Here is a 14,615-nt window from a genome sequence, read left to right as displayed (position 1 = left end):
AGTAGTGCAAAACCTCTTTAAGTTGAGGGTGCCAACAATTTTGTCTGGCCCATTTTGGGGGTTTTGTGTGAAATGATGTCTGATTTGCTTTTTTTTCTCAGCTGTTTTGTGTTGTTTATGATACAAATAAAGGAAATAATCGAGTGTAACTGCAATAATTTTCCAAAAAAAAAAATTAGCCTGAATCACTACTAAAAATAATGGTTTGAAGCTTCACCGACCCAGGCTGAGTGTCTGCTGCAGCTTCTACTGAACCGTGTGAGAGCTCAGGAGAGACACTGAAGACCTGTACATCAGACTAGCTGGTAGGAGATAGAGTTAAACTTTCCTGAAAGATTATACAACCATTCTGGCATAGATTTTCCCAGTAAGTAGACCAGCTGCACCAGAGAGATCTCCTTAATGTAAGTAGTTGGAAGTGAAATCTGTTGGCAAATGTGCTTTAAGTGTATACTTTTAGTGTCATTTGATGTATTTTTATGACATTTAGGAGATTATATCTACTTATTTTTCCTAAAAACTAAGGGGCTCGACTCAGTATTGCAGTTATTTTTTTGTAAAGGGGTCTGAGGATCTCATCTTGGTACCTAATGGCAGTCAGGCTACCTCTGGCGAACACATGGAGGGCTTTGCAGCCTTCCAAAGAAATGCCACCCGACACCATTACTGACCCACTGCCAAACCGGTCATGCTGATGGATGTTGCAGGCAGTAGATCGCTCTCCACGGCATCTCCAGACTTTGTCATGTTTGTCACATGTGCTCAGTGTGAACCTGCTTTCATCTGTGAAGAGCACAGGTTGCCAGTGGCGAATTTGTCAATCCTGGTGTTCTGTGGCAAATACCAAGCGTCCTGCACGGTGTTGGGCTATGAGCACAACCCCCATCTGTGGACGTCAGGCACTCAGACCATCCTCATGGAGTCGGTTTCTAACTGTTTATGCAGACACATACACATTTTTGGCCTGCTGGAGGTCATTTTACATGCTCTGGCAGTGCTCCTCCTGTTCCTCCTCGCACAAAGGCTGAGGAAACGGTTCTGCTACTGGGTTGTTGCCCTCTTACGGTCCCCTCCACGTCTCCTGGTGTACTGGCCTGTCTCCTGGTAGCGACTCCAGCCTCTGGACACTCCGCTAACAGACACAGCAAAAATTCTTGCCACAGTTCACATTGATGTGCCATCCTGGATGAGCTGCACTACCTGAGCCACTTGTGTGGGATGTAGAGTCCGTCTTATGCTACCACGAGTGTGAAAGCACAACCAACATTAAAAAGTGACCAAAACATCAGCCAGAAAACATTGGTACTGAGATGTGGTCTGTGGTCCCTACCTGCAGAACCACTCCTTTATTGAGGGTGTCTTGATAATTGCCAATAATTTCCATCTGTTGTCTAATCCATTTGCACAACAGCATGTAAAATTGATTGTCAATCAGTGTTACTTCCTAAATGGAGAGTTTGTATTTCATGTTCATTCCCACACCTATCAAGCTCAGGGAATATAATATACACCTGTTTATATGGGATATGTGTTGATTTACTAATTGTCTACATATAATTCATGTACATTTCATATCCAAGATGCATAAGAAATCTATGAGACTGTGTTCACACACAGCGTTTTTTTAGCGTTTTTTACCGCGGATTTCACTATAAAACCGCTAAAAATAAGCTTCCCAGTCATTTCTATGCATTTTGCACTTTTTGTGCAGCATGCTCATTAATTTTGCGGATTTTTCCGCGGTTTTGGCTTCTTCCATGCGGTTTGAAACCGCTGCGGAAAAAACGCATCAAAAACGCATCAAAACCGTGCAAAAAACGCGCAAAAACCGCCGCAGAAAAATACGTGCGGTTTCTGGGAAGGGATTCAGGTTTTTGAGCAGAAATTTTCTGCAACGTGTGCACTTAGTCTAATACCTCTCCATATTGTTCATTCTTTTTCCTTCTTACTTTTCTTCATTCTTTTTTAGTATGTCCCATACAAAGCTGCACTACTGGGAATATTAGACAAAGGGATCCTTGTAGTAGAGTGAGGGTAACTCCCCAAAGGATGGAGCTGACTCCAGTCCCTTTGCTTAGTCATGCCTTGCTGAGGAGGAGGAATCACTCACTTCCTGGATCTGCTGCAGAGAGCATGTGAGTAGGATCTCTGGCTGTGGGCCTCACCTTTTATCAAACAGTGATAGAAACCTGGCAGGTTTACAGCCACCATTACATTATTATCACTAGTGACAAGGACACAGGCAGAAAACCATAAACCCCCTGAGCTCTGTGTTATGCGAAGCTGAGGCTTCACTCCTCCTTCCTCCTCACAGTGCGGGGTTGTTGTTTCTGCTCTGAGCCCATGTCTTTCTGTCCAGTTACACCACAGACCTTTTCTGGTCACAACACTAATGTTTTCTGCATTATTTTTCAGTGCTCAGGATATCGCTTCATTATTGCATTTTTGCCTATTTTGTCTAGTTTTTAAGACTTTCTTTTCTTTGCACCAATTTCTCCTCTTAGTTGTAGCCTATTTTAAAGTCTATTTTCACCTTTTTTTTTTTCCTGTTCTTTATTTGGCTATTCATCATTCGTGGCTTTTATAATCCAGATGTTTGCAGCTGATTTATTATTTGTGACTTTTTTTTACCCCCTTTGTAGAGTAATTTTGTTGCGTTGCTAACAATATATTGACAGATAATGTGACTTTTCTCAGAACAGATGCAAAACATGTAAAAAAAAGAAGATTTTTGTGGGAGAAAAACATGGCTATTCTCCTAGAGACACAGCGCCACACGTTGGATTTGGGAGGCATTGCAGCTCATCAATATTCATATTAATGGAATGTTGCTACAAAAATGTGTCTCACTTTTCGTCGATAAAATGTATTATTTTAATTCAATCTTTCTTTAAAAAATTGTCATAAATAAGGTGAAATAAAATCAGGGAAATATAAAACATTAAATTGGACATACATAAGTAGAAATACGGTGACATAATCAAAAGGATCAAACGTCGGAAAATTATGCAAAAGTCTATTGGTACATATACATGCATGAAACTCTGAGACACCATTAAACCTCTGAGATATATGTGTACAAATATACCTTTTAGTAAATGACTATAATAGTAGCCGTGACATGATCGTAAATGTGATCAAGTTTTGTACCATTACGCAAAGACAATAATGGTAAGTTCACATTGTGCTGTTTTTATGCATTTTTTAATGCATTTTTTTATGCAAACTTTCAGCTGCGTTTTACAGTACCAGCTATGACTATGAGATTTTAGATATCTCATGCGCACACATTTAGTTTTTTTTATCAGGATTTTGTGCTTTGCATATGTTTTTTTTTTTGCACAATAGAGCACGTCACTTCTTTCATGTGTTTTTCACCCTTTGACATGAATGAAAATCCACAGCCAAGAGATCAGGTTTTGCTGCAGAAAATAAAAGCTGAAAAAATGTGCCTGGATCCCGACTGCTATACAGTCATTTACTAAAAGGTACCGTATACTTGTACATATATCTTGGACAGCTTCATGCATTTCTATGTACTCATTTGGACCTATTGACTTTTGCATGATTAACTGACATTTGATCCCTTTAATTATGTTATCATATCTCTACCTATGAATATCTGTTTTTAGGTTTTGTATTTCCCAGAATTTATTTTGCATTTATTTATATGATGTTTTTTTTTTTTGGAAAATTGAATTAATATCTTACATTTTCTCAATGAAAATTGGGACACGTTATTTTTGTAGGGGCATTATATTTCGATTGTGCAGCATACTTTATGACTCTCATATGGTTCTTGTAAATAGGTTACCTCTTTCATTTCAATAGTTAAGTTGCAATACCTAAGGGTAAGTGCACACGTTGCGGATTCTGCTGTGGATTTTTCAGCGCGGATTTTGCTAAATCCATAGGTAAAATAACCTGAGTTTTCCCTGCGGATTTAGTGCAGATTTTCTGCAGTTTTTGTGCAGATTTTGCCTGTGTTTTTACACCTGCGGATTTCTATAATGGAGCAGGTGTAAAAACGCTGCGGATTCTGCACAAACAATTGACATGCTGCGGATTCAAATGTGCGTGGAAAAATCCGCAGCATGTGCACAGCGTTTTTCATTTTTCATTGACTTTAATGGTACTGTACAATGCAGCAGAATGCGGAACGTGTGCACATACCCTAACACTAAACAGCCAGGTCTGGTACTGTTTCTAGAGAAAGCAGCCATGTTATTCAAATCCTGATCAACCCCTTAAAAATCATCTGGACCTCTCCATTTTGAGAAGAATCTAGTTTTTATCCACCAACCATTACACACATCTATAAGATTAAAGCGAATCTGCCACCACATTTGACCTATCTAAACGATTAATATGGGTAATAAAATCAAATTTGTCTCAAATGTAAGGCACTTCAATCAAGATGCAACAACAAAAACTCCCTCACTTTGGTACATGCGGGAGAATAGGAAGAGATCCAACGCAAGTACAATTAAAATACCGTACATTTTATTAAATATATAATGTTAAAAACAAGAAATAAAAAAGCAAAATGCTGTAAAGGGACACCAAGCAGTAGGTGAGGTGAACCAAAAATGCACAAAAATATTAATAATAATAACAAGGGGGATAAATGTGCATGTAATAGCTCCCCCTATGAAATAGCAAGATTAATTAGCTCAGGAGGACAGTGCTAAATATAAACAACACCTCACTTATTGGCGCTGCCTGAGACCGGTAAGTAATATGACGGTAGGTCAATGTAAATCTCACTCACATAGAAACTATTAGCTAGATTTCATGATACTGCTTTTTTAGCTGAAACATAACTGCCTACTAAATGCAAAAACAGGTAAACCTATGAAAATGAAGGTTACTTTACCGGTAACAGGTGGCCACTGGGGTCTGCTCGGCGTCCCCTCACCCTGGGGTTGTAATAATATACATATGTAGTTATTCATTTCTGCAATTATTTCTCAATATTAAATATGCCCCGATCAGCAGATATCACCCCTGTGCCCCTCCAGGCTCCATTTACCCTCCAGTTGTCATTGGATCCATCCTTCTGTAGTTCCAGGGCTGCTAGCTAAGCATGCGCAGTGCAGACTCTCTGTGCTGGCTTCCAGTATAGCTCCGCTTTGCCTCCACCACTGACATAGAGTATATTTTAGGGCATGTGCACATGACCAGTAATTGCTGCTGGATGGATGCTGCGTACTTCTGCGGCATCCAGATGTTACAGCATAGTGGATAGGATTTCAAGAAATCCCATGTCCACTATGTGTCCACAGACGCCCACGGAGACTGACACGCGGAGCGTCTTTCCAGACCGCAGCATGTCAATTTCTCTTGTGGAGGCGCTAGTCTCCGTAAGAGAAATTTCACCCATAGAATGTATTGGACGAGGTGAATCTGCACGATTCTGAGAACATATGCGGATTCACCTGCGTTCTATAGACTGCAGCGCTTTGGATATAGCGGACATGTGCTTCATCCAAAGCGCTGTCGGTTGCGGTTCGTGTGCACCCGGCCCTACATTTAGAACATACTCTGTTCTTCTGTACACTGTATGGCCCTGTTCACTATTCTGCCAGATCAACTTTATTTTCTTTATCTACTTCAACATAGCTACATGTGTTTTTATAGCATTGTTCTGAAAACTGTTTCCAGCATAGCTCAGCTGCCCTGCGCTCCGCTCTATCTGCACCACACAGCACTGTAGAGCTGTCACAGGCAGGTCATAAGTCAATTAAGTGAAACTGCAATTGCCTCTGTGTTAATGCAGAATGTAGAAACAGTATCTCTGCCACATTCATCAACTGTGCCGCATTTTCAGTTCTGCATTGATAGGTCAGTAGCAGTTATCAAACTCAGCTCAGCCCTGCAGTGCTCAGCTATTACAAGTTCCGATGTGCAGGCAGAGCAGAATGCAGAACTTTTGACTAGTGATGAGCGAGTATACTCGTTGCTCGGGTTTTCCTGAGCATGCTCACGTGATCGCCGAGTATTTGGATGTGCTCGGAGATTTAGTTTCTGTCGCCGCAGCTGCATGATTTGCAGCTACTTGACAGCCTGAATACATGTGGGGATTGCCTGTTTGTTAGAGAATCTCCACATGTATTCAGGCTGTCAAGTAGCCGCAAATCATGCAACTACGGCAACAGAAACTAAATCTCCGAGCACATCCAAATACTCGGCGATCACGTGAGCATTCTCGGAAAAACCCGAGCAACGAGTATACTCGCTCATCACTACTTTTGATCTCTACTAGAAACCAATAGATTAATGCTTAAAAACACATGCAACTATGTTGACGTAGATGGCAGATGAGAATAGGTCAGGCAGCGTTATATACAGGACCATATAGTGTACAGAAGAAAAGAGTATTCTAGACATAGATTAGCTTGATCTGCTACATATATGGTGAATGCAGTTGACCACAGTGTAGCAGAGCTTTACTGTTTTGTATTAAATTCAGTGGAAACTACCCTGCCTAAAACAAAGCCTCATTTGATTTGCAGAATTATCGTACAAAATGGCTCAGAAGGAAAAGAGAATTTTGGAGTTTGTAAAGCAAAATGCAGCAGAAGGGGACGCTCAAAGTGTGTTGGACCACATTGATCAATACTGCAGCCAAAAAGAATGGGCCATGAATGTGGGAGATGAAAAAGGTGACGTGTACAATTTTGGCATGAAGAATATAATTTTATCATATTAACAGACTGATCCCACTAGTGCAAATTGTTTGATCTAAACATGTGAATTAGTTATTAAAAAAATCAACATAAGTTTTCATGAATGAGAATAATAAAGCATACAAAAAACTAGTCTAAAGTGATATTTAAATGTTAAGGTGTAAATATAACTTGGGTTATTTGTTGAAAGATACATGACTAGATCTATCTTTTTTCACAAACAGTTCTGTTTTTTGTGACTCAAAAATCTGGTAATCTTGCATAGATTTACTTTAGCACCTTCACTCCATTGACATTTTATTTTTATTTTTTTTCCGTTCTTTTCCTCCCCTTCTTACAAGAGCAATGACATTTTTTTATTTTTTAGTCAGTATTGCCATATGAGGGCTTGATTTATTGTGGGACAAGCTTTACTTTTGAATAACACCATTCATTTTAACACATAGTGTACTAGAAAATGGGGGAAAAAATCCAAGAGTGTTAAAATTGCAAAAAAGTGCAATTTCACAATTTTTTTTTTTGTTGGGGAGGGGATGGGGGTGTGTTCTTTACCATGTTCACTATATGGTAAAATGGACTTGGAAATATGATTCTCCAGGTCAGTATGATTACGCAAATGCCAAACATGTATAGTTTTTTTTGCAGTGTTGTAATTAGAGACTGATGGGCCCTAATGCAAGATTTGGACCAGGACCCCCCAATCCTGAATTGATATATATATATGCGCCCTCCATCCTGATATATATGTCCCTCTTCCTGGCCCCATTCTGGTATATATATCTTCCATCTTGGTATATGTTCCTTATCTTGGGACCCATCCTGGTGTATATATCCCCATACCTAGTATATATGTCCCTTATCCTGGGACCCATCCTAGTATATATATCCTCCATCCTGGTACAAGTCACCCATTCTGCTGCTGTACTTTAATGTATGGAAAAAAATTAACCATTGTACTGACCAGGGGCATACAAAGAAGTCATGGGGCCCCATACCAGAAGTACAATGCAGTCCTCATAGTCCTCCATATTGTATAGAACACAATTCATACTCCTCCCTATAGTATAATGCATCCCCATAGTCCTCCATATAGTATAATGTATCCCATAGTCCTCCATATAGGCTGGCTTTCACAGGAGGATCATAATTACAAGCACGGTGATCTTCAGCAGACCCTCGGCTGTAATGACACCCATCGTTATCCTGCGATCACGTCACTGGCACGCCGATGGGAGCATGGAACTATGTACACCCCTGTTGGCGCATATTAAATGATGCTGTCAGAGATTGACAGCAGAATTTAACAAGTTAACAACCATGAGCAGAGCTCCACTTCACCTGCGACTGTTAGAGGCACATAAATAATCAAATCAGCTGTCACTTGCAGGGAAAGATGCAGGATCAGCTTGAGAGCCTGCATCAAAGGCAGGGACAAGACATATGACTAGAGTTGAGCAAATATCTTCGGTTCCCCGCTTATTCAGCAAGCTATAGTGCTTGCCGAATAAGCTACAGCGGGAACCCGGCTTCCTGGATTGCATCGGCTGATCAGCGCCGCAGCTGCATGTATCACGGCTGTGTCGCTGTCACAACACATGCATGGAGAGCCTATGTGTTGGGCTCTCCATGCATGTGCTTTGACAGTGGCCGTCTCGATCCAGGAAGCCAGGTTACCGCTGTAGATTATTCGGCAAGTGCTATAGCTTGCCGAATAAGTGGGGAACAGAAGATATTCACTCAACTCTACAAATGACCTAAATTTACATTATATGTCATGAAGGGGTTAAAGGGAATCTGTCAGCAGGTTTAATCTGAAAGCATAATGTTGGGACGGAGAGCTTGATTTCAGGGATGTTTCGCTTAAGGCCCCGTCACACTAAACGATGTCCCAGCGATCCCACCAACGATCCGACATGATGGGATCGCTGGGACATCGTTAGGCTGATCGCTGGTGAGCTGTCACATAGACAGCCCTAGCGATCAGGACCAGCGACGCTAGTTTCTAATGTAAACAGCGGGTATCCAGGAGTCGGGCGACTAAAGGCCCTTTTACATTTAGCGATGCACCAGCGATCCGACGAGCGATCCGACCCGGTCAGGATCGCTGGTGCATCGCTAAATGATCGCTAGTGAGCTTTCATACAGAAAGATCTCACAGCGATGCAGCAGCGACGCAGCGCACGATACTTACCATTCACACACAGCGATCCTGGCGTCCTCCCGCCCGCCTCCACGCGTCGCTGGACGTCACAGCAGGAAGTCTCAGCAGGAAGCGCCCGACGAGAAATGGAGCCGGACATTCTCGCGCGATCAGCGACGGACAGCGGGGGAGCCGGTCGGAGGTAAGTATCACACATAGCGATATCGCTAGCAATATCGCTATAACGTCACAAAACCAGTGACGTTTTAGCGATATTGCTAGCGATATTGCTTAGTGTAAAACCCCCTTTAGTTTTCCCTGTTGTGGATGTAGTAGCGGTCAGAGTGGTGAGCTGTGCATATCCCCACCTACAACCTTGGTTGGCAGCTTACTATGTACTGTGTACATTGTCAGCAAACTGCTAATCAGTGGTGAAGGTCGGGTTACACAGATTAGCCTTGCTGTCTTGCACGCAACACCTAATTGATAATCGTCTCCTGAAAAAATACTGATTGTGTTACTGCACATAGCCAATTAAAGGCCCCGTCACACTAAGTGATCTCGCTAGTGAGATCGCTGATTTTGTGACACGCCAGCGAGATCGCTGTGTGTGACGGTGATCAGCGACCGGCCCTCCTGCTGGTTATCGCTGATCGTGCTCTAGCGGCCTGGGCCGTTTTTCGATCGCTGGTCTCCCGCTGCCCAGCGCGCATCGCTGCGTGTGACAGCAAGATACCAGCGATCAGCGACGCTGGTTGCTAATGTAAACGTCGGGTATCCAGGAGCCGCGGCTCCTGGATACCCGCTGTTTACCTTGGAAACCGGCCTACACGCTGGTTTCCAAGGTAAACATCGGGTATCTAGAAGCCGCGTGACTCCTGGATACCCGACGTTTACCTTGGAAACCAGCGTGTAGGCCGGTTTCCAAGGTAAACAGCGGGTATCCAGGAGCCGCGGCTCCTGGATACCCGACGTTTACATTAGCAACCAGCGTCGCTGATCGCTGGTATCTTGCTGTCACACGCAGCGATGCGCGCTGGGCAGCGGCAGACCAGCGATCGAAAAACGGCCCAGGCCGCTAGAGCACGATCAGCGATAACCAGCAGGAGGGCCGGTCGCTGATCACCGTCACACACAGCGATCTCGCTGGCGTGTCACAAAATCAGCGATCTCACTAGCGAGATCGCTTAGTGTGACGGGGCCTTTGATTGGCTATGTGCAGTAACACAATCAGTATTTTTTCAGGAGACGATTATCAATTAGGTGTTGTGTGCAAGACAGCAAGGCTAATCTGTGTAACCCAACCTTCACCACTGATTAGCAGTTTGCTGACAATGTACACAGTACATAGTAAGCTGCCAACCAAGGTTGTAGGTGGGGATATGCACAGCTCACCATTCTGACCGCTACTACATCCACAACAGGGAAAACTAAGACAATTGCACCAAGCAGCCCAATAAGTGACACATTACTGAAATCAGGCTCTCGGCCCCTAAATCATGCTGGTGACAGATTCCCCTTAAGGTGGGCATTTCTGAGCAGATCATAGTGACGTTATAACTATCCCACAATTGGGGATGTAAATGGTATGGAGAAAGAATTTTGCTTCCAGTCAGTTCACACACGAGGAAAATGACTATCTATCAAGTAGGACTGTAGTAGTAAACTCATTTCCTGAAAGGTAGTGGCAGAAGAAAGCCAACACAGTACATCAAGGACTTTACTCAGAAAAGAGGGCTTCCTCTCAACCAGAACTACATGTACGCTACATTGACTATATAATCTAATTAAATCTTACCATCTTGACTTCATGGTGAAGTCCTCCACATTAACCTCTACATGCACAATATAATGACCCTACTGTACTCCCAAGGCAAAGTATGATCCCCCACACAGCCTTCCTTGCAGTATAATGGGCCTACATACAGTATAATAGCCCTACACTATATAATGGCCTGCGCTAGCCTCCCGCACAGTTTGATGGATTGCATGCATGCAGTAGTATTATGGCACCCCACACAGCCCTCCAAATATTATAATGGCCCCTCATAACCTTCAACATAGTATGATGCACCCCCATAATCCTCCATATAGTATAATGCACTCCCCATGGTCCTCCGTAGAATAAAATGCACTCCCCATGGTCCTTCATAGAATATAATGCGCACACCATGGAATATAATGCACCACTCATGGTCATCCACAAAATATAGAAAATCACTCCACATGGTCCTCAATAGAATATAATGCACTCTCCATATTCCTCCATGTGATATAATGAACCTTCTGTGGTCCTCTATACAATACAATGCCCCCCCCATGGTCCTCCATACTGTATAATGCACTCCCTATGGTCCTCCATACTGTATAATGCGCCCCCCTATGGTCCTCCATACTGTATAATGCGCCCCACTATGGTCCTCTATACAATATAATGCCCCCCCCATGGTCCTCCATACTGTATAATGCGCTCCCTATGGTCCTCCATACTGTATAATGCGCCCTCCTATGGTCCTCCATAAATTAAAATGCTCTCCCCATGGTCCTTCATAGAATACAATGCGCACACCACGGAATATAATGCACCACTCATGGTCATCCATAAAATATAGAAAATCACTCCACATGGTCCTCAATAGAATATAATGCACTCTCCATATTCCTCCATATGATATAATGCACCTCTACATGGTCCTATGTACAATATAATGCACCCCATATGGTCCTCCATAATGCATCCTCCTATTCATAGAATATAATGCACCACCCATGGTCCATCATAGAATATAATGCACCCCGTGGTTCTACATAGAATAAAATGCACCCTCCATGGTCCTCCATATAGTATAATGCACCCTCCATGGTCCTCTATACAGTTTAATGCCTCCCCATGGTCCTCCACACAGTAAAATGCACCCACATGGTCATTCATAAAATATAAAGCACCCCCCATGGTCCTCTATAGAATATAATGCACCCCTCATGGTCCTTCATAGAATATAATGCACTCCCCATTGTTCTCCATACGGTATAATGTACCCTCCATGGTCCACCATAAAATATAATGCACCCCTCCATGGTCCTTCATAGAATATAATGCACCCCATGGTCCTTCATAAAATATACCATATATTTTTGACGCATTAATTTTTTTCCCTTTTTTTTTTTCCTTCTGAAAATTTGGGGTGCGTCTTATGGTCCGGTGCATCTTATATGCCGAATTCAGCTTACCGGGAGAAATCCGTATGGCTGATGGAGTATGGTCACGGAGTGTTCGGTGGTCCGGCGATGATATGACTCCCATCCCAGACTGGTGTGGCAGGTTTTGCGGTGCTCGTGGTGCGGGGTCTCCACCTACATTTTCTGAAAGCCCGGAGCCACTGCACATCCATTGCTGTGAAGTGATGAACTCCGGTAAATCCCATCCCGGGCTGGTGCGGAAAGTTCGTTGGTGCTCAGTGGTGCGGGGGCTCCCCCGACATTTTGTGAAAGTCCGGGGACCCGCACATTCACACTTCTGAGATGCGGTGGCCTCCGGGAAAATGCCCGCCGGGTCGGCACATGCGCCTATTGAGATCTCGGGGCGAGATCTCGTTGCTGAGATCTCAATCTGTACATGCGCCGCTTCTGGGAGCCATTTTCCCGGAGGCCACCCATCACAGCAATGGAAGTGCAGTGGCTCCAGGCTTTCAGAAAATGGCGGAGAAGGCCCTGCACCACTGCGCACCCCCTAATACTGCCGCACCAGCCTGTGTGATAATCTCCCTGCAGCGTCGGACCACCGCAGAATCACCTGACTCCTGCTGCCACAACACTACTTGTAGGTATATTCCAACTATAAGACGCCCCATTTTCCCCAAAAAATTTTTGGGAAAAAAGTACGTCTTTTAGTCCGAAAAATGCGGTAATGCACCCCCATGGTCCTTCATAGAATATAATGCAATACATCACCACAAGGTCCTCCATATAGTATAATACACCCCCCATGGTCCTTCATAGAATATAATGCACTCCCCATGGTCCTCAATCGAATGTAATGCCCTCCCCCCATGGTCCCACATACAATAAAATGCAACCTCCCCACCATGGTCCTCCATACAATGTAATTCATCCCTCCATGGTCTTCCATACGCTATTATGGCCACCAGTCCCTGATGCTCCAATTTGCTGGGCCTTTCGTGTAAAGTGCTGGACATGTAATGACGTCATCGCGCACACTGCTTTGACATGTCAGACGCTGAGGAAGAATGATTAGGGTGGAACCGTCTGCTGACGCTCCCCCCTCCATCATCATTGCTCGTGCTGACGGCCATGCTCCGTTCCATCCCAATCATTCTTCCTTGGCATCTGATGTGTCAAAATAGTGCATGCGATGACATCATTACATATGCGGCGCTTCACACCATAGGATCAGCAAATTGCTTCCACCTCTATCATTCTGTGCAGACGGATGGAGGGAGTGCCCGGTACGGGTGCTGACACTGGGCCCCCCCTGGCCTCATAGCAGTGGCGTGACCTACTGCCATTGGTGGTACACCTCTGATTTCTACCTATTGGAGAAGAGCAGCTAGACATAGTCGACTAAGTCATGGCATTTCGTTGCCTTTAAATTTGAAGTCCAGGTTTAGATATAGTGGATTGCAAAAGCATTCACCCCCTTGGCTTTTTACCTATTTTGTTACATTACAACTTGTGTTTTGGAAAGCCCTTCAAAACTTTCAGTGCAAGCATTTGCCTTCATTAGGCTAATTTCACATTTGCGCCTTTTTGCGCAGCGCTTTGTGCGCAATTGAAACGCATGCAAGCGCATGTAAACGCAGCGATTTTTAGACGCATCAGCGTGCGCATGACGACAAAATGCAGCGTTTACATACGTTTTCATGCGTTTGTGTTTTTTATGCGCATGCATTCTCTAGGTGTGACATTTCACAGGAGGAAAATCCTTGAAACATACTCCACCAATGGGACACCAATGGGCGTGTGTCATGAGAATTCTTTATATAGACCCTGTTGCAGCTGAATTCTTCAGATTTTGTTGTTTTTTCCTTTGTCAACTTGGACCTGCAGTGGAAGAGTTTTCACTTCAACTTGGATCTGGACATCGCGCTGTCTCAGGCTTTTGCATTTGCTTGCCAGCAAGAAAGGCAGAGAGAGAGCGAAGACAGCAGCGGTGACGTTTGTGGATACATCCGATTATTGAACTCTGGGAGAGCCGTGGAGCGGACCAAACCCTCCATAGCGAGCTCCAGGCAAACCCGGTGAAATTTAGTGACTATACCCGGATGTCCCAAGAAAGCTTCATGGATTTGCATGCTCGTGTTCAAGGAGCCATCCGGAGACAGGACACACAGTTCCGTCGTGCGATTCCTCCTGAGGAACGGCTCCTGGTCACATTACGGTACGTAATATTTAAAAAAAAAAATGCCTGCATAATTGTTTTTGTTCTGCTATGTACTGTTCCAAAGGATGCAGAAATATTGTTATGCCATGTACAAATGTTTTTTCTTTTCCGTGTTTTGCAAAACCCTAGATATAAATATTATTTTTTTTTTCTTTCTCTGTTTGGCAGATTCCTGGCTACTGGAGAGACCCTATCTTCACTCCACTTCCAGTACCGGCTTGGAATCTCCACCTTGTCGGGAATATTTGCGGACACCTGTCGGGCTTTGTGGGACGTTCTCTGCCTAGAATTTATGCCCTGCGCACTGCGGATTGAAATAGCTGAAAAATTCTGGACAGTCTGCAATTTCCCAAAATCCCTGTCATCCATCAGCGCTGCGGCCATC

General features: G+C 43.7%; 1 protein-coding gene across 2 annotated transcripts in view; it reads left to right on the top strand.

Annotated features, from left to right (window-relative positions):
• Nucleotides 1-1,986: 1,986 nt before the first annotated feature.
• The window catches only part of LOC141069482 (catechol O-methyltransferase-like), a 56,924-nt gene continuing 44,295 nt past the window's right edge, over nt 1,987-14,615 (top strand). The window contains exons 1-2 of one of the 2 annotated variants that reach the window (XM_073559070.1): nt 1,987-2,135; nt 6,516-6,665. In XM_073559070.1, coding sequence (XP_073415171.1) covers nt 6,530-6,665 — 136 coding nt within the window. In that variant the 5' untranslated portion in view covers nt 1,987-2,135; nt 6,516-6,529. Of the gene's footprint in view, nt 2,136-3,464; nt 3,489-6,515; nt 6,666-14,615 lie in introns of those variants that run through there. The other variant, XM_073559071.1, reaches the window with a different exon arrangement.

Source organism: Dendrobates tinctorius, unplaced genomic scaffold (assembly GCF_039654945.1).
Source record: "Dendrobates tinctorius isolate UK_male_01 unplaced genomic scaffold, ASM3965494v1 ptg000265l, whole genome shotgun sequence".
In the NCBI taxonomy this organism is placed as follows: Eukaryota; Metazoa; Chordata; class Amphibia; order Anura; family Dendrobatidae; genus Dendrobates; species Dendrobates tinctorius.
The sequence above is the reverse complement of the archived record's forward strand: the minus strand, read 5'-3'. Positions and strand labels throughout refer to the sequence as shown.